At 40.6% G+C, this 20,271-nt stretch overlaps 1 protein-coding gene across 10 annotated transcripts; it reads left to right on the plus strand.

Annotated features, from left to right (window-relative positions):
• The first annotated feature begins 754 nt into the window (after window positions 1–754).
• Window positions 755–17,105, plus strand: ddx3xa (DEAD-box helicase 3 X-linked a). Of its 10 annotated transcripts, none has more exons than XM_035914410.2 (22): window positions 755–1,074; window positions 1,830–1,881; window positions 2,169–2,216; window positions 3,067–3,126; window positions 4,188–4,280; window positions 4,375–4,446; window positions 7,584–7,757; window positions 8,080–8,215; window positions 8,619–8,723; window positions 8,804–8,903; window positions 9,009–9,144; window positions 9,316–9,413; window positions 9,494–9,592; window positions 9,673–9,833; window positions 9,939–10,083; window positions 10,177–10,321; window positions 10,609–10,659; window positions 11,754–11,935; window positions 12,272–12,389; window positions 12,470–12,623; window positions 12,856–12,974; window positions 13,905–17,105. In XM_035914410.2, exons 1-22 carry the CDS (start codon window positions 1,030–1,032, stop codon window positions 13,988–13,990), a joined length of 2,379 nt encoding a protein of 792 aa, XP_035770303.2. In that variant the 5' UTR covers window positions 755–1,029; the 3' UTR covers window positions 13,991–17,105. The 10 variants fall into 10 exon arrangements, with proteins under 10 accessions (XP_035770303.2, XP_087686379.1, XP_035770304.2 ...); XM_087830253.1 differs by having other exon boundaries at window positions 7,584–7,691; XM_035914411.2 differs by lacking the exon at window positions 10,609–10,659.
• The last annotated feature ends 3,166 nt before the right edge of the window (window positions 17,106–20,271 follow it).

Below are 20,271 nucleotides of genomic sequence, written 5' to 3' on the forward strand. Positions count from 1 at the left end.
AGGAATTGCTGGTTTTCTTCTATACTGCCATGATCCACTCTGTCCTCTGCACATCAATCACTCTGTGGTTTGGTTCAGCCACAAAGCAATACAGGGCCAGATTTCAACGGTCAATCTGGTCTGCAGAGAGGATCACCAGTGCTGATCTTCCCTCCATTCATGACATGCACAGGTCCTGGGTTAGGAAACGGGTAGAAAACATCTCTGCAGACCCCTCACATCCTGTACACAGACTGTACAAACTGCAGGCACTACAGAGCGCTGTTTACTTAAACCAGCCGGCAAAGAGACACTTTATTCCCCCTGTCTGTCACTCTGTTGAACACTGTAAAATAACCCACCGTTGTATTATTTAAGTCATATGCACATTGCACTACCCAGATTTACACTTTTTCCTTAACAAAAGTTTGTTTTTTGCATGAAGAGAACAATGTGAACTGGAGTGAAATTCCTTGTTTGTGTGCACAAACTGGGCTAAATACAGATGATTCTGATAGCGGGATATAACATCTGTCAGTTATATATGTTACAGATGTTTAGGTTTCAGTCATATTTTTCTTTCTTTCTTATTTTTTTTCAAGGCAAAATGCAGCCGATTTGCTCGGTGGCAGTACACACACTAAGGGTTGAGTTTCACGTTTCCCTGGCTAAACCAATCAGAGATTAAAGGAAACATCGCGATATTTGCTTTGTAGCCCGCCGACCTGAGGTGCCAAAAGCGATATCTCGCGCTACCTCAACCTTCTGTGTCTCATTCCACCACGGTCTAGCCTACCGGGAGGGGGTTTTTGCTGCAGCTCCGCAACGATCATTTCAATCGGAAACTTGATTAGAATTTATATTTATAACAAATAACGTCTTTTTATTTATTTAAAGTAAACATAATCTTCTAGGGAACTTTATAGATAACTGCCGATTCAAGTTCGTAATTTGTACAGAAAAAAGCTTTAACGTTACGGGAATAGCCGGCTGTGCTAACAAAGAAAATCCTTTCTCTTCAGAAATAATCCCCCACTACTCTCTTTAGTTATGAGTCATGTGGTCGTTGATAATCCACACGGTCTAGATCAGCAGGTAAGAAACTATTTTGTTCTTCTGTTGTTTTCCTAGAAATTTTTGGAATTTTCCATTACGCACATGTAGTTTCGAGGAGAAATTGAGCGCTTCGTTAGCCCACTTCCTAGCCTGGTGCTAGGCTAACGCTGCGGCTGCTAAAATGGAGGTGACGACGTTTGTGATGGCGACGCTTGTCGATGCGTTGTGATGGCTAATTGGCACTAACAAGCTCGGACACTTCAAGTTTTTACCCTAAAATACGACAAGCTGTCGCCCCAAGCCATGTTAACTATAGCAAGTGAACGGACTCTGGTGAAAACGTACTGCAAACAATGGAAATATACAGGGTTGGCTAACATTTACCACCCGGCCGGTATCCAACCGCGTTAGCCCGGCTAGAGTGAGGCCTTCTGAACCTGAAACGTGGCGCAGGAAAAAATGTTGGCACCGTTTTTCAGCGACAGTTATTTCTGAAATGTAATCCTCTACATTTTTTAAGTCGCTTGGAATATATATTTAGGAGTCGAAATTGAGCGAAATTAAGAAACGATTTTTATTTCCGGTATATATAGTTTTATTTTTACTGTTAGGCCTAACTTCAATGATCGTAAATTCTAACCTCGGTTATTTAGAAATCCACTTGAAGCTGTCCCGCTTCAAAAAAGCGGCTAACCAGTGTTTCCAGTCAAGTAATGGTTTTCAAATATAGCAGTTGTGTGTTGTAGTTCGTTTTTTACCTTTTTTATGTTTATTTTTTTCTTTGTAATTTATAGCTTGCTGCCCTAGACTTGAACTCGGCTGACGGACAAGGTGGAGGAACTGGCAGTAAGTAATAAAGCAGATTGTACTTGTCAGTGGTAAATGTAAATCGATAACGCTGCTTTATTAGTGTAAGCCTTGTGTAACGTTGTTTAAAGTGTGGTACAACTTTCATGGAGTTATTTGGCACTCGAGACAAAGGGGGAAAAAAACCTTGTTCATAATAAAACTTTTTAAAACCTGCTTGGTGGATTAAGCCCTAAGCATTATTTAAATCTACAGTTGTACCCATAATCACTAATATTGCCAGATTTCATACATTTCGGTAAGCTTTTTTTTCCTCCTCTATCCAGGACGTTACATTCCACCTCACTTGAGGAACAAAGATGCTCCCAAAAATGGTAAGTTTAACACTTACCTGCCGATCTGCTGTTAGCCCATCAACACCAGTTTGTCTTTTTTGTTGATGATAAATGCCCATCAGAGCATGGTAAAAGCAAGCACAATTGAGGGGGGAAAATGAGGCTCTAACAAGATGCATCTTATAATCTTGACTAAAACATTCGTACCAAAAAATTGGTAGTTGTGCAGTGTTTGCAGCATTTTAGAGCATAGAAATTGAGGGAACATTTGTCCTAGGCAGAGATTGAGGACAACGTAATGTCAATTGGGCTTTCTGCATCTTTGCATGAGAACTTATTTTGGCACTGCAAAAGTAGGGCAAGTGGTATTGTATTACAGCTCTGGCTTTGTATTTTCACCCTAGACTGCTCATAAGTAGGAGAATATGGCAATTTTCAAAAGTTTTGATTTGGTTCGAGTAATTTCATGCGCAATTTTTCTGACTCGTATTCTTTGGTTGGTACAGTGTATCGCATGTGAACAAAGAGGAGTGCTAGCTATTGGCTGCTCTGATAAAGGGGAATGTGGAGGGAGGGTGGGTTTGTGTTTGGTTTTTTTGTGTTTTATTGATTTATTTTTTAAAAACTGAGGTAATATTTTGGTTTTGTAGCCAGGGTGAGGTGGCTGAGGAGGTTTTTTTATTTTATTTTATTTTTTATATATATTATTATAATTTCCTTCTGTACATATTTGCTCTGCTAAAGGCCATAAATCCACATACGTCATGCCTGGCATAGTAAGTCAAAAACTGACATTAAAACTTAAAAAAAGGGCAACATTTGGAATCATACTCCTGTGTCATTGCACACTTGACGTTTTTTCTCGTTGTACTGTTTTCTTATTCCACAGCAGGAAATGCTTATTCCGCTGGTAGACAGTGCGGTTATTCAGTGGCACCAGTAAATTTCTGTAAGTCCCTTCTGTCTGCTTTTGCTGAGGGCAACTTGCATTTTTTTTTTAAAGATGCATGAAATAGCCATTTTTTGTACACACCAGCAAAGCCAGTGCGAAGGGAGGGTCAGGTTAGATCCATACACTCAACTTAGGGCTGTTCGATATAACGATATATATCGGATGACGATAAAAACGTCTATCGTTTCATTTTACGTTATCGTTTATTTTGTGGTGTCGCAAAATAAACTCTTTATGGCAATATTTTTTCATCGTTTTGATGGTCACTGTAGTGGCTATATTAATTTCTTAAAGTTCTCTCTTTCTCTTATATTTAATATAACCACACTACGGACGGACAAGTGCCTATTTTTATGCGTTGTCGTTAGCAACAACGACAGTAAAACCATCGCATGTCCGCTTGTTTATGTTTCACAAACCTTTCACAATAAAGCTCAAGATCCTGTTGGGACTTTTCAAAATAAACTGAATCACGTGAAAGAGCAGATTATTTACAGATGAGAATTAAAAAGAGCCGCCAGGTGCTTAAAAAATAGACCTTAGACTCAAACGTTAGAACAGGCTTTTCCCCGCAGCACGCCGTGTAAGAAATACTCACAAAGAAAACGGCGGCCGTTACAACTTATGTCTAAAAATGTATAGTTTCATACATCTGTTAAAACACTCGACTCCAGCTACATGACACACAGCTGGAAACACTTCCCGCAAGTCGAGATTCATAGAATTTACAGAAAATGTTACATTTTTGTGATTTATATCGTTATCGAGACGATAGAATTCTTATATTGGGATATGAGATTTTGGTCATATCGCACAGCCCTAACTCCACTGTAAAAGTATAATGAGTTCATGTTTAATTGATGTGCTTCTCTATGCTGGAATGCTTGCAGTTGAAATTGGTTGGAGTTTTGAGGGAGGGGGGGGAGAGGAATCTAAGCATCACCCTGTTGGTTTGTTGCTTTTCTTCACTGTAGTTAGTTAAAATATATATTAGATTTATTAGAACTATATTCCCACTGTATAATAAAGCCAATATTTTACCTGCTGTGTGCCCCAAGTTTCTTCTAAGCCGTGCCCCCAACTATGGCAGGCAGTGTGTCAGCACAGACACAGAAATAACTATACTTCAGGATGGGATGACTGTCAGACTGGTAACTATAAGCGTGAAGTCAAGCCCAACACTCATACTGCATGAGCCAGTACTCATGAGTCTTTTTATAGCCTGCTTCCCCTACCTTTGCTCAGGTTACCCAAGACTGGCCTCTCAAGAGCTTGCCTTTTACCATGCCTACAGTGGGGATTGGCGAAACCAATGTGGTATACTTTGACCTCTACCTGCATGCCATGCAGAGTTTCATAGTGTATATAGCTTAGTCAGTGTGCCCTTGCTTTGTTGTGGTCACTTGGAGGAAAAAAGCAGCACAAATCTGGGCCTAACACTGCATTTTTTCAAAGCTTGCAAACAAAGTTGCTGATGATGCATTTTTATTTTAATTTTTTTAAGTGCATTGCATCACTAGTGTGGCTGTTTTACTAATAACAAGACGATATCAACTTGTTTTGTGTTGTCCAGTCATGCATACGTTACACCATGTTAGCCTCAGTCATTAAGTCAAAGTAGGACTTTTGTGGTCAAGTTATTTGAACACTGAAGTATTATTGGGATTTACAATATTTATTAGCTGAAGCCTCTCAGTTGCAGTTCTGGGTTCTTTTTTGACTTCACAGCTTTTTCTCTGCTTACATTTTATGTTTTTAAAAGGATTGGCCATTGAATACAGCACTGATAACCTGGTTGCACGCACACTTGTGTTCCAGCTGATAACCTCAGGTGATTTCCTTGGTTATTTTACGTGGTGTAAAGTCAGTGTCCAGTGCAATCTGCAGTTGACCTTTAGAACAGAAATCTGCATACAAACACCTCCTTGGCACATGATTGAATCATGATCTGTGTGTGTTTGTCTTAAACTCATGTTTTGTAAGTAGACTGATTACCAGTTGTCCTTCGTGGCCTTTTTTGTTTTGCATTTAAATGAAAATAGTTGACTGAGGGCATCATTGTTTGGCTTTTTAGAGTCTGTTTAATCTCTCCAGTTGGTAATGGAGCAGAATTAATTCTTCATAGCCTGGACAGCATGGCAGCCAAACTTCCATTCAGTGTAAATCTGTGTTCTATAAACAAAAAGGAATCTGTCAGCATGTGGTCAACAAGCATCTCCAGAACATGCCATACATTTGCTGTTGAATGTTTTTTCTTTGTGGCATGATCAAAATGGGGCAGAAGGACACACAGACTGTGCTGTTTTCTGTAAGTAGTCCAGAATCACCAGATGAATTATAACTCGTACTTGTATGGTAAAACCTTATAGCTTTGTGTGTATTGTATGCTTTAATGCCAGCCAAGTATTCAGTCATGGATGTTTAACTTTTTGTAATCCTTAGTTATGTTTTGTGGATTCCCTTTTTCTTAAAGTGCTGTATTCAATTTTATGGGAAACATTGGCTGGGGATTTTGACTTGAATTTTAAATAGTTTGAATAACATACTCTAGTTGTAGCTTGCATTGTTTGCGTAAGTATTTATGGATGAATTTGTGAATTTTCTCTTTGGTTCATGTAGGTTATTGGTTTGAAGTCCACTGGACTCTGTCTTGGAACATCAGGTTCTAACATTGCTGCACTCTGTGCTTTACCATATGTATTTTTGGGTCTGATGCCACTCTGAGTCACTAAAATCTCTCAAATCCTGGGCCCTGTAATACAAAGCTACAACATACCTGGAATATCTGTTATTTGGCTTCAATATCTCTAACATCAGCAAACGGGCTAAGTAGTGGTTAGATAGCTAACAATTCAGTAAATCAACTCCGTGCTCATTATTCTAGCTATGTGCAAGTTTACACATGACAAGTTGAACTTGTGGCAATGGAAGCATCTGGTCAACATTTGCAGGTCTGTATGCAGCGGAAGGTCAGATGTGAAAGGAAATTACAAGGGTAATTTTTAAAACGTTTTTGTTCTTTCAGCTGCAGCCTAGAGGTGCCTTTTGGTACAGAATTCAAACGTAGGCTGAGTCTGCTTGCAAAGTTGATATGTCGGCAAATACAAAGAGATCATATATTAATGTTTGAAATAATTTTGTGTGTGTGTGGTAGGGTTGGTGGGTCTTGGGTGAAAAAATTGATTGAGTAATCTATTTATCAGTACAAAGATTTTCGGTGCTTTAAATGGACAAAAGGATTATGTCCAGTTCAGAACAGGCAGGGTTACCATGGTGATGTACCCTTGTAAGAAGTGAAGGGCCAAAGTAATACTCAAAACCCAGATAAAATCAAGATAATTCTTGCTTCATAGTACAAGTGTTACGTGCAATGTGTCATACTCAATTTAAAATTGGCTTATGTATGTTTGTTAAAGTCAAGTCGGAACATGTTTTTGTAAATATGCAAGATTAAAGTTTGCAGAGTTGGTTGTCTGTCTGAAATGTACCTTAAAATGGCAAATATTCAGCTTGTAAAAAAAAAAAAAAAAAAAATTATATTATTTGTTCTGTTGACAAAATATTTTTTCTTTAGTGACTCAGATCTGTATCAAGACAGAATTTACTGGTTCACTACCCACAGACAGATTGGCCCATGCTTGTGAATCTTCGGGGTTGTTTGTACGTGTTTAAAGCTGCCACAGTGGTGGAAATGGAAAAGCCCCAGGGCAGGTTTAATTAACCTTTAGGCTGAACGTTTTTGTTTGTTTTCCCGCCCCTAAAGCCAAACTACTTGAAGAATTGGTCTGTGTGGTTGGTCTGCCCCTTGATGCTGCTGTGGCATAGATTGAGCTTTTCAGCATGCCTCAGTATGGCAGCAGTAACTACCATTGTCCCCCTCCACCAGCCTCACCCTCAGCCCGCACTGGTAACAGTGTGGCCACCGATGGGAATGATGACACAGCCAGTGTCCAAAGCTGGGCAGATCGTTGTGGTAAATGTCCCATATAGGAAGAAACGAGGTTCAGCTGGTCTTTGTAGAACAACTTGTGTGTAACCAAATAAAATACGGCAACACCTCAGTAGTCACTACTTCTTTTAAACTTTTTTTTTTTTTTTTTTTTAAATGTAAACACCTTTGACTTGCCCACAGCTATTTCTTTGTACAGATCAAGTACATGGTTATGCAACTTAGACAATATGAATATGTAACACTAATGGTGGTGATGCTTTACTTGAGACATGAGTCGCAGGTTTTAGTGTAATTGAGTTGCTTATATCCACTGTCAGTAATTCAGATTAAAAATAGGTCAACTAGTAATGAGAGGCTCATGGATAGACAGCACTGAGCGCAGACGTGTGTACTGGCTTACTGACACAAATAAGTAACATGCCGCTTTCTGCTTTTCCTAACAACTCTTATTTAATATATTTTTATTTATATCTTTCAATTTTTCTTTTTCCGCCCAATAAAGATTCACCTGGATGGGATTCTGGACGCACCAATGGCTTTGTGAATGGTTACCACGACAACCGCACAAACGGGGGCTTTGGAGGGCGTGGACCCCCTCGCAATGATAGAGGTGGGCGTGGTGCCTACCGTGGTAACAGGGGTGGAGGTTCGTTTAATCAGCCATTGCAAAATGCAGGTGGGAAAAACCTGTTGTCCTTAAAAATGTCCAGCTGTAGCCCTAGTTGTAGTGTAGTTTTTCATTGTAAAGTCTACCCTCCCCCACCCCTTATTTTTAATACAGTATATTTACTCTGTATAAACTGTAAGTTGTTATTTGCAATATTAACTTTGCACTTTGTTAGAGTAACTAGATTTTTAACATTTAATGGTATTTTTGCTTTAGGGGAAACACAAGTGTGTTCTGCTGTTGGTAAGAAGGGTGTCTGTTGTAACCGCTCTTTTGCCCGCTCCAAAAAAGGTACAAATATTGCCACTGACCAATATTTTTTTTATTACAGGGTTTGGCAATTTCGAAAACAAAGAAGCTGGCTGGGGAGGACCTCCCAGGGATGCGGCCTACAACAGCTTTGGGGGACGTTCTGATAGGTCCAAGTCTGCCTTCTTCAACGACCGCGGGGCAGGCTCAAGAGGAAGGTGGGTGTCATTGCGTTCAGTAATGTACTGTTTATAATTTTGGTATTTTAACATGTCCTGAGAGCAAAGTCTTGTATTCCTTGATAGTATTTGCATTTGTTCATTTTTATGTGAAATTGTTTCTCCATCTGGTAATTACCCAACCAGTCTGGCTTCACTGATTGTTTAAACCAATTAGTGAAGCGTTCACCTCACTAATTGGTTTACTGTTAGAACAGCAGAGAGATTAGCAGAAATGTTTTTGATTGTACCATACAATCCCAGCTTGGCTATTACTGTAGAGAGTATGGAAAAATAGTGCTGAGAGTTTGGAAAAAGAAATGTCGGTTATAGCTTGTTTTTATGTAATTTCAAAGTCACGTGACAATTTAGTTCTTAATTTAAATAACCTTTGTGTGCACAGATACGAGCGTGGAGGTTTTGCTGGTGGAGGAAATAGCCGCTGGGCAGAGGAGTCCAGAGATGATGACTGGTCCAAGCCCACTGCTCCTAATGAGCGTCTGGAACAGTAAGACAGATTCCTTTCACCTATAGCAAACTAACAGCCGTGGTTATCCAAAACCTAAACTTTTCTGTATTGTCTTCTAGCGAGCTTTTCTCTGGAAGCAACACCGGCATAAACTTTGAGAAATATGATGATATTCCAGTGGAAGCTACTGGAAGCAGTTGCCCACCCCACATTGAAAGCGTAAGTGATTTAGTTTCATGTTTTTGTTTTTTTGGGGGTTTTTTTTTGGTTTTTTAAAATGGCTTGTTTATATGTTTATATATGGCATACCTTGTTCTTTTGTAGTTCAATGATGTGGAAATGGGCGAGATTATCATGGGGAACATTAACCTTAGTCGCTACACTCGCCCCACCCCTGTCCAGAAGTATGCTATCCCAATCATCAAGTCCAAGAGAGACCTGATGGCCTGTGCCCAGACTGGTTAGTATCTCTGCATATTCTGCGTTCACTAGACTACCAGAGAAAACTGGTAACCATGAACTTTGTTTCTGTTGTAATATTTAAATAACCCTAGAAAGGGCTTGTTTTTTGTGTCCGTAGTTTGATGTTAGTACGCCAAAATAACACTGTATGACCCTTGCTGTGTTTCAGGCTCTGGTAAGACTGCTGCTTTCTTACTGCCAGTGTTGAGTCAGATCTACACGGAAGGGCCAGGAGACGCTCTGCAGGCTGCCAAGAACAGTGGACAGGTACTATGGACAGAAACGGCACAATAACTGAACGAAACAAACATCTGGCTTTTTCTCATAAACATGTTTCGTCTTCTCAGGAGAATGGAAGGTATGGACGCCGTAAGCAGTACCCAATCTCCCTTGTCCTGGCTCCCACCAGAGAACTCGCATTGCAGATCTATGATGAGGCGAGGAAGGTGAGCTAGAAACATCTGGCATCATCTTGGTCTGCCAAAATATTGACTCGCCAAGCTGAATTGTTTCCTTCCTCCTTTAGTTTGCCTACCGCTCAAGGGTGCGTCCCTGCGTTGTGTACGGTGGTGCTGATATTGGCCAGCAGATCAGGGACTTGGAGAGAGGCTGTCACCTGCTGGTGGCCACACCTGGACGTCTGGTCGACATGATGGAGCGGGGCAAGATCGGGCTGGATTACTGCCAGTCAGTATTACACAGAACAATTTTGTTTCATGGGAAGAAATGTTGCTTTAATGGAAATGTCTGACTCCCTTATTTATAATTGCTAATTATTAAATGTACTCACAGCTACCTGGTTGTGGATGAGGCTGATCGCATGTTGGACATGGGTTTTGAGCCACAGATCAGACGTATTGTGGAACAAGACACAATGCCACCAAAAGGCATCCGCCGGACTATGATGTTCAGTGCTACCTTTCCCAAAGAGATCCAGGTACGTAAGCCTGCTGGCAGGTATACAAAACCATATTTCATATGTGTGCAATATTTATATTTGCATACTCATATTTGAACTTGCTTATTGTAGATCCTGGCTCGTGACTTCCTGGAGGACTACATTTTCCTTGCCGTGGGGCGTGTTGGTTCCACTTCAGAAAACATCACCCAAAAGGTGGTCTGGGTAGAGGAGACAGACAAGAGGTCCTTCCTCCTTGATTTGCTCAATGCCACTGGTGAGATTGCACATGCACTTCATTCTTTTATTTTTTTCCCCTCCCATAAAGGGCTTTGGGCTCTAACCCTTCATCCTGTTTGTCTGCCCCATACCGAGCTAATATTGACTTTGCTACATTTCTAACAATCTGTCATTATATCAAAAAGTGAAATGTAAAAATGATCTGATGCAATTTGGTGAGCAGGCGCTAAAACCACTTGAACGTGTTTTTAAGGGGTTAGCTTCTCACAATGATCTAAAGCTGTTGTAGCCTTGCGTTTACTGGCCGGTTTGGTTTTATCTTAGTTATTCCCAGTGAGGTTCAGGAAAATGTGACAGAAGCCCCAGAGAAAACGGGTAAGTGTTAACATACCATAACTTTACTTTGACACGCAAGAAACATCACATCCCACAGTTCATCCCGTTCCCTCTGCTCTGCTGCAGCTGACATGCTACCTCAGTTTAGTTTTGTTTTTGTCTTTCAAATTTCATTTCCAATAAGTGGTAACACTTGCCAAGCAGTGCATAGACTGATTTAAAATCTCCCCTGTGAAATGTTAGACAGTGTAGTGTTTTAGTGTGTTTAGTTTTGGAACTAAGGTCAGCTGGCTCTTTCTGAAAGTCGGAAGGCTGTGACAAATTTAATGGCGCTGATCTGTGAAGTCAGTGAACAGTGTGTCTGTTAATCTTGGTTAGAGCTCCTAAATGGCTATAATAGATGACAGTGAATAGGACCAGGTTAGGGTTTAATGGTGAATGAGCCATCACTCGATTATGTCTAGGCACCAAAGCAACATGCCACCTCCATGGTGACTTAATGCTACCACCAAAAAATGTGGTTTAGTTGTTTTAAAAATGGTGAACATGGTACCACGTTAACCATTCAGTTGGATTTGGCTGATCTGTTTTATTTGAAGGTACTTGCAAGTTTTGAGGAATGTTGTTTGTTGTTGGCAAAACTATTGCAGGGTTAGCTGTGAATAATGCAAAACGTGGAATGGCCTGTCTTACCCCAATACCTCCGTCATGTTGATTATCTTGAGCTTTTATTCTGATGGCCATTAATGCCCAATATCTGATACCAAATACATAAAATTACTCCAAATTTTTTAAGTCATTGAAATAATTATTCAGAGAAACCAAAGCCATTGTTGTCAATTAATGGTTGTCAGTAAATTTAAAGCTTTTTTTTTTTTTTTTAATGCACCACTTGTCTCCATTTCTAAGTTGTCATTTTGGTATTTGATTTTTTTTAATTCTTTTTTTGTGCGTCATGGTCTTGCAACTGCCAGCTGTTTCTGATAGTGTTTTGAAGTTTTGCTTTTGTTTTTTTTTTGTTTTTTTTTAATTTTCAAATTCATGTGTAGCTTTGCATAAAGTAATTATTATTTTTCTTATGCTTTTTGTCCTGCTCCTCTTTTTTTGTCTCCTCTTAATTTCTTGCTGCTCAGGTAAAGACTCCCTCACTCTGGTGTTTGTGGAAACGAAGAAAGGGGCCGATGCACTGGAGGACTTCCTTTACCGCGAGGGTTATGCATGCACCAGCATCCACGGAGATCGATCCCAGAGAGACAGAGAGGAGGCTCTGCATCAGTTCCGGTCTGGACGCTGCCCCATCCTGGTGGCTACAGCTGTAAGTATTCTGACAAGTTCTTAATCTTCAAGGTTGGGGAGGGAACTGCGGCACACACTGAACCAACAAACTTTGCTACTAATGGCCAATAAGAGCCTGGTTCCTGTTAAAAGGGAGTTTTTTCCTTCCCACTGTCGCCAAAGTGCTTGCTCATAGGGGGTCATATGATTGTTGGGTTTTTCTCTGCATCTATGAAGCGCCTTGAGGCGACTTTTGTTGTGATTTGGCGCTATATAAATAAAATTGAATTGAAATTGAATTAAGAATGTGAAATGTAACATGTGGCATTTTTACAGATGCTTAATGTTAAACTTTTTTGTTCATTGTCCTTTGCAGGTGGCTGCTAGAGGTCTGGACATCAGCAATGTGAAGCACGTTATCAACTTTGATTTGCCCAGTGACATTGAAGAATACGTTCACCGTATCGGCCGTACGGGACGTGTGGGCAACCTCGGTATGAACTGATTTTTAAAGAATATTTGCTCCTTGTTGGTGTACAGTCTTTTGACTGTGTAATCTGACCTTTTTGTGCAGGTCTGGCCACGTCGTTCTTTAACGACAAAAACAGCAACATAACCAAAGATTTGCTGGACATTCTGGTTGAGGCCAAGCAGGAGGTTCCCTCCTGGCTTGAGAGCCTGGCCTATGAGCACCAGCACAAGAGCAACAATCGTGGGCGCTCTAAGAGGTAACATGGCAACAACAAATGCTGTCTTATTTATCTTAGTTCTGTGCTGCAAAATGTAACGTGTGTTTCCTGACTCGTAATGTAAATTAATTGAGCTATCCGAGCACTATACTTGTTAAGGTGTTGGGGGTTTTTTTTTGGGGTGGGGGGGTTGTTTTATTGTTTGTTTTTTTTAATTTTTTATATAATGCCTAACCTGTAACACTTAACCAATTGTTTTGGTTTTGTTCAGGTTCTCTGGTGGTTTCGGAGCGCGAGATTACCGTCAGACGTCTGGCTCTGGAAGTTTCAGTAACAACCGTTCAGGGCGCAGCGCTGGAGGCCATGGAGGAAACCGTGGCTTCGGTGGAGGTAAGCAAACTATTCGCAAAGGTTTTTTTTTTTTTTTTTTTTTTTTTTTTTGGGGGGGGTTTTTTTTTTTTTTGGCAGCTTTTTTTTTTTAACTGTTATGAAAACTATTGGAAAATGTGATTTGAGAATGAGGTGATGTCTGATGTGAAATTCATAATATAGGTTAATTTGCTAACAAATTTGAATTTGAGGTCAGATGTCAGCTCTGAAAATTGCATAGGATTTTTAGATCTTGGAGGCTGAGGGGTTAGCACTGGAAACATCCAGTGTTTTTGAAACCAGACATGAGTGTGGAGCAGATGGCCTGTGTTTGGCATGTTTATCCTCCCTCTTGACTGTAACTGTGCTCATCATTTTCAAAGTAGCTTAGTCTTATTTATGAAAAAAAAAGTGTTTTGAGGTCATGTTTTCTAGAGAAGAGAATTACTTACACATGCAAACCTTGTTATTTGGAACTGTTTAATGTGGGCACCTGGTGGGCATTTGGTTATTGAGCATGCATCAAGGAATTGCAGCATCCACGTGCAGATGTCTAAAAAGTTGGACATCTGGACGTAGCGTTTTCAGGTAAGTAAATCACCAAAAGTTGATTCTGTTCATCTGGATGTAGCGTTTTGTGGGAGAAACGTTTTATCATTCATCCAAGTGACTGTCTTGAGTCTCTAGCTCCGAAACCACCAGAGAAGTCACTTGGACGAGTGACAAAACGTTTCTCCCACAAATGAACAGAATCAACTTTTGGACATCCAAGTGACTTCTTCAGTCGATAAAGAAGGACCTTTCTCCCACTGAAAACGCTCCATCCAGATGAACAGAATTTTGGGGGGAGTTAGTTAATAATAACTTGATGTTTGATCAATTTCTTCTAAATGCATGTAAACAAAAACCTCACTCTGCCATCAATTAATGTTTAGTTGGTATCCTTCACAGGTGGATTTGGTGGGAACTTCTACGGCAGCGACAGCTATGGAGGAAATTACAGCCACTCGGGTAGCGTGGATTGGTGGGGAAACTAGTCACCATAGGAATAGGTTGCCATGCCAACCCAATGGAAACCACATGTTGACTTAAGCCAGACCATTTAAAAAAAGAAAAAAACCTTCCCTGTGTAGCTTCACTGACACACAGTACATTACCAACCCTGGTTCTCTGCCATTCGCTTCTCGAAAAGGAAGTGCAGCACGAAGCAACGGAGCGTCACCAGCACGTGCAGCACGCCGGAGACCGCAGAGATTTCGCACACCTCAGAGTGAGCATGGATGCTGACATGCATTGTCCGACAGCAACCTCGGACTTTCATTGTTAAAAGTATTTTTGTTTTGTTTTGTTTTGGTTTTGTTGTGGGGGGGAAACCCAACCGAGTAGCCTGAGGATCATTTGTATGTTAATGTACTGTGCCTTTTGAATTTAAACAGGAAATCTATGTTTTCATTTCACCAGATGAACTTGGCCAAGAGCTAAAATTTGTTTTACTATGACTTTGTTTGGTGAAAAATATTAAAGGGTAAAATAAGCTTGGATTTGATCAAACCTTGGCAAACACTGGGGTGTTGTGGCTCTCAGGAGTCATGACTCCATTTGAACTTCAAATTTATTACAGGAACATCATGTAGCCTTTTCTATACTCAAACAGCTAATGGAGCCATTACTATATCTAATACAAACTGGGCCACTCTGTGAGGTGACCGTATTTTAATCGTAAGAGACAAAGTTACATTTGTGTTCTTCTTTTTTGCTCACTCTATCCTGGACAGGCTCCTTTTTTACGGAAATGGTAGTCTTTGAAATAGCCATTCCTATCGTAATCTTAAGAAACACAGAAGTCATTAAGCTCAGTGCCAACAATTGCTGAGGTTGATACAAGAATAATAAATGCTGGAACTTGTTACTCCATGCTTTTCAATTGACTTGACAGTGTTACGGCAGCTAGTATGTTACCAAGTGCTAGCTACGTTAAGTGGGCGGTGTTTTTTGTTCCTTTTTTGCGTGAGACCTTTTTGATGCAGGTGCGTGAAAAGTTAAAAAAACTGAGTCAGTTTTTGCTTTGTTTTCGTGTTTGTTTTTTGTTTTTGAATAGTTTCTCTACAAATGTGTAACAAGACAAAAATGCCTGCCATCTTGAAAGTGAAGTTCAAAATGGCTGCATAAAGGACCACAGCATCGGGGGGGCATAGCGCAGTGTTAGTGTTTACCTGAATCGACCTGCAATCACGAGGCCCACACGGTATTCTACGCTTGCAAGTGTTATGTTTTTTGGTCAAGGAGAAAGGACACGTGAACTGAGTCGCAGGCTTAACTTAATTACAAACGTTTTCTCTTTTCAAGCTGCGTTGGAGGCATGGTTCATCTTAAGGAGACAAGCATTTGAATAATCACTGAGGTTTTTCAATTAAACAGCAAGGAACAGATGCAGGTTAGAGGAACACTCTGACCACTGGGGTTAGGGCTTTAGGGTGGGGGGGTTGTAGGCGATGGGCGCAGCTTTCAGTGCACCGCCATTGTCAGTGGCTTTGGTTTCCATCGCTGCGTATTGTAACTGTGGATGTGGCCAAAGACTGGGGGGGTTGGGAGGGGTGGTGTCTACTTCCTTTAAGAAATATTTAAGTACTGTCAGGTCTTCTGGGAGTTCATCTGCTCAGAACTGTATAAAAATGATAAAGACAAAAAAATCTGTGGCTTCGTGAAGCCAGAGCAGGCTTCTCCTCTTAAAGAGGAGCAGCCGTGGAGAGGAGGGGAAGACACGCATGGGGCGTTTCACCTCAAAATGCTCCCAGTTTTCTCATCGGGTTTGTTGTGCCTTGAACTTTTTTTATTTAAGAAATCAAAATAAAAGTGGATGCACTGACGGTGTTGAGAACTTGAGATTGAATGGTGCTACTTGATTTAGGTGTGTAGGCCCTCGTATGTTGTGCCCATCGAGTTTTACGAAAGTTGTTTTATTGCACATCTAGAGTTTTATATAGATGTCTTGGATATGTGTCCTTAAGCTTCCAAATATCGTGTGAGGAGACAGAGGAGGAGAAAAATAACGCAGCTTGTTTACAAAGGGGAAGGGTTCTCAATGTTAAAAAAAAACCAGGATTTATTTGGGACCAGGGGATTTAGCAGTCGGGGGAATTTAGCCATTTGCACAGATTTCTAGATTCTACTTTTGCTGCTAGTTTTGTGTAATTTATTAAGCATTTTTGACAAATATTTATTTTTGTAAGCCTCAGAGTGATTCTTTGAAAGTTTCAGAAACTTGACCAAAAGACAGTTCAAAAAAAACACTGGCACTTGAATGTTGAATGTCACCTGTATGCGTGAAATTTATATATTTCGGGGTAGTGTGAGCTTTTTAATGTCGAAGATACATTGGACTCAGTAAATAATATCCACAGCTGTTTCAGGGCCTCCTCAGGGCCAGTCATCTCTATTAGATAATACTAATTGGTCAACGAAATTTGAAACAGAATCTTAACAAACATGCCAAGGTTTGGAATAATGCTGTCTAAAAAGCAAATAAATTTCCTAAGCATATCAGTGCAAAAGTGTTCAGATTCTCCAATTGTGTGCATTAATAACTCTTTATTCTAATTTGACCTGATGATTATTTTTCTCCAGTGAATGTCTGGCACATGGCAATCCTTAAAGAAACAAACATGTGGTTTATTCTCATTGTTGTATTTGCATATATGACACCTCTGGCGTTCTCTGGGAACGTGGAGCAGGTCTGCAGCGCTGATCTTTTACGCAGCAGCTCTTTGGGCTGCTGGGGGTTAACAGGAGGCTCTGTGCATGCTGACTGCAGGCAGAACCCGGAGACTTGCTCCACGGTCTGCGGAGAACCTCTGAGCTCTTTAGGTGTAGACTTTGCTTTCTGTATTAGCTTATAGGTAACTGCACTGCATGGGAAATACTCAGCTGTGCAAATTGTATGATTTTACCAAAATAAAATGTTTGAATGCAAAAGTATCTGGATAAATCAAGCATGTTTCATCGAAGACTTGTTTGATATAGACATGCAAAGAAAACCTGTAGCAAACAGCCTGTGGCCAACGGCCAGCAAAATTCAATTTAATAATGGTGATTGGATGGATGGGTTTCATTTCTTTTGAAGAAACTACATAAAGATTTCATTTGTAAATTAAACTGTGTCAGTTGATTTATTTATTTTTTTGTTTTTCTGCTGAGCTCAGTGTGTCACCTCCTATGGTTTTGTATTTGCTGGGATTCAAGCTTATTCTCAGTCTAATCACAGGTGCGTGTCTACAGCTGATCCATTAACGGGGCAAGGGGGATGCCATTGGCTGTATCCCAATTCAGGGTCTGCAGCCTTAAAGTACGCAGCCTTAACGGTCCACAAGGGCCGCGTACTCAAAGACCGCTAAGTGGGAGGTTTGTGAAATGGGACCGTCTAGCCTCCATCGCGCTGCCCAGGTTGCCTAGCAACCATGATACTAACAGCTGGAAACGTTTCATACAGCTTTGTTTGACAGAAATGAAGGAGAAAATCTTTTGTTCATTTGTTTGTTTGTTTCTACATGAGCTTTGATCATTCTCTGTAAGATTACAGTCAACTAATGAATGGCGTATATTTTAAAGTAAAGGCTTTAAAACCAAGTTAGTACAAACGTCACTAACGATATTACGTGCTGCACAATAATGTTTAATATTGAGTATCTGTTATATTCCCATATATCATCGTGATGTTGTTTATTGTATTGCTCTCGTTTTCTTCTGCTTGTTTTCTTTTTTCTTTCTCAACAGGTGATCCAGGTGATCGATATATGTATTTTTTGTCTGCTTATTTAGTGGATTTTTGTTTTTTTGCCCTTTATCCCCGTCCCTCTTCTCTGCTGTTTTTCCCCCTCTTCTTTTCTCCCTTTTCTTTTCCTCATTCAAGTCTGTCCCGTATCTAGTAAGTGAAAATAAAAAATAAATAAAACAAACAATAAAAGGTGAATCAAATAGACCCTTGCTGGGATGGTCAATTTGGTAAAGTAAATCTGTTGGGCATCTTTCTTCGCCCTTAGACAATAATTTTGATGGCAAAAGAACCAAACGGGACAGGCAAAAAGAAAAAAGAAAAAAACATTTGCACATAAATAAGTGACATAATATTCAGTACATACTTAAAGTTTACTCTTCGGGCGCCCCTCATCCGCCGTTTTTTTTTTCGGCAAAATTATCCACACCCACCGCCGCGCTATGCATTCTGGGATATGTTAGGCCACGAAGTCTACACCACCAGGTCCTTAAAATTCAAGGAAATGAAGGACGAATTTGAGGGCCGCATTTCGAGCAGCCTTTGAATTGGGACAGCCTTCGTCGTGTCGCTGTGACGTAATTGGCCTTAAAATGCGGCCTTTAAGGCTGCAGACCCTGAATTGGGATACAGCCACTGTTTACTGTTGCAGTTCCCAACACCACTGAATGAGATGGACTAAATACTTGAGTACAGTTTTAATGGACTTAAGTATTTCTTGAGCTGCTTTCCATTACTACTTAACTACTAAGCATTTCTAGTCAAATATTCAGGTTTCTGGCAGCTTGCACACATTTAAGAGGACTGAACGGTGCTTCCACTCATGAAGCTGTCTCTCAGTTGTAGACTGACAGTGGATATGCCTTCCTCCTTGAAAGCTTGTCTCTGACAGATTTAATTGGAGTTCCAGTGACCAAATACAAATAACATTTCAACTCCTGATCTTTTATCAATTTGATTTGTTAATGCCGTAATGAGGGAACAGGCCTCATGTGGTCATGAAACTTCTTGTCCATCGATTTTCCAATTAATTTCAAGCCTTAGACATTTTTATGCATAGTTACCGTTTGTCAAATTGTTAAGCAGGTTATGTAATTCTTTGTAAAATCCCTTCAGTTAAGTCTGCACTTGATTTAATATCCACTGTAGTATACAGGAGCAAATTCACATGGTGTAAATGCAGTACATCTTAGAAAGTTTGAATACCTCACTCACAGCTACAAAGACGAAGTCAGGTTGTTGATTTTGTTTTCATGCCAGTGCACAGCAATGAGGTCGCTGAATTCAGTCATCGAGACATGTGACCTAAATCTCAGGCATGACCTAGATTCAGAGGGCTGCCCTTCCCTGTATGCTAATATTCTCTCCACCTGTTGTGGAGAACCACATGTTCAAGGAGCATGGGAAGCTTGTGTGTAGAACAAGTGAAACCCATTCTAATAAAATAAAGAAAAAAAACTGACCTGTGTTTTAGTCCTCTACAGATGGTCTCTACTTTGGCCATCTGTGGCAGCTTTTTAGGCAGTCAGGACACACAACAAATATATATCTCTCATCCTACATAAAAAACATGTTTAGTCCAATTTACAGGGGTTTTCATGTTACTCTTAAAAGGTTACATGGTCTCTAAGTAGGTTTCATAACCACTGAGTCAGTGACACCCATTGAAAGCCTGTTGTATAATTTCTGTGTCATGTTGTGAGAATGAGGTTTTAGGGCACGGGTGTCGCACTCCAGGCCTCGAGGGCCGGTGTCCTGCAGGTTTTAGATGCGTCCTTGATCCAACACAGCTGATTCAAATGGCTAAATGACCTCCTCAGCATGTCTTGAAGTTCTCCAGAAGCCTGGTAATGAACTAATCATTTGATTCAGGTGTGTTGACCCAGGGTGAGATCTAAACCCTGCAGGACACCGGCCCTCGAGGCCTGGAGTGCGACACCCCTGTTTTAGGGTCATTTAAGAGCCTCAGATATGGGGAAAGATGCTGATCCATGAAGCTTGTATGGCACAGGCAGCCTTATTTAACTAACTGCTCTCAATCGCTTCTCTCCGACCCAGCAGTGACGACGCGATAAATATCTGTTCCATTTCAGCATCTGCATTATATATAGTTTGACATCCAACATTCAATTCAATTCAATTCAATTCAATTTTATTTATATAGCGCCAAATCACAACAAATGTCGCCTCAAGGCGCTCACTGCTCTGTCTCTGCAGTTTGATGTGACAGAGGTTCACTTTACTTCTGTAATCCTGCCATCCGCTCTCCATCACTCCACTCTACCCAGGGGATTTGACTGCCATTAAGAGATGGCTTTTTGATGTGTGTTTTCCATCATAAACGCAGACAGGCACACGCACGCGCATTTGGTGAAGTGGGGTGGATGAAGGGTAAAAAAATGCAGCATTTTTTGTTGGAGAACCGTGGCAGGCAGAAGCTTCTGCTCAGCTCGCTCAGTGATGCTGTTGAAGGTGCCCTTTGTGGACTGACATGGGATGGACACATGCATGACTATTTGGGCAGTGACGTTTGGTACACATGGATGCAAC

This window comes from Neolamprologus brichardi, chromosome 16 (assembly GCF_056152115.1).
Source record: "Neolamprologus brichardi isolate AB-2024 chromosome 16, ASM5615211v1, whole genome shotgun sequence".
NCBI classification, from domain to species: Eukaryota; Metazoa; Chordata; class Actinopteri; order Cichliformes; family Cichlidae; genus Neolamprologus; species Neolamprologus brichardi.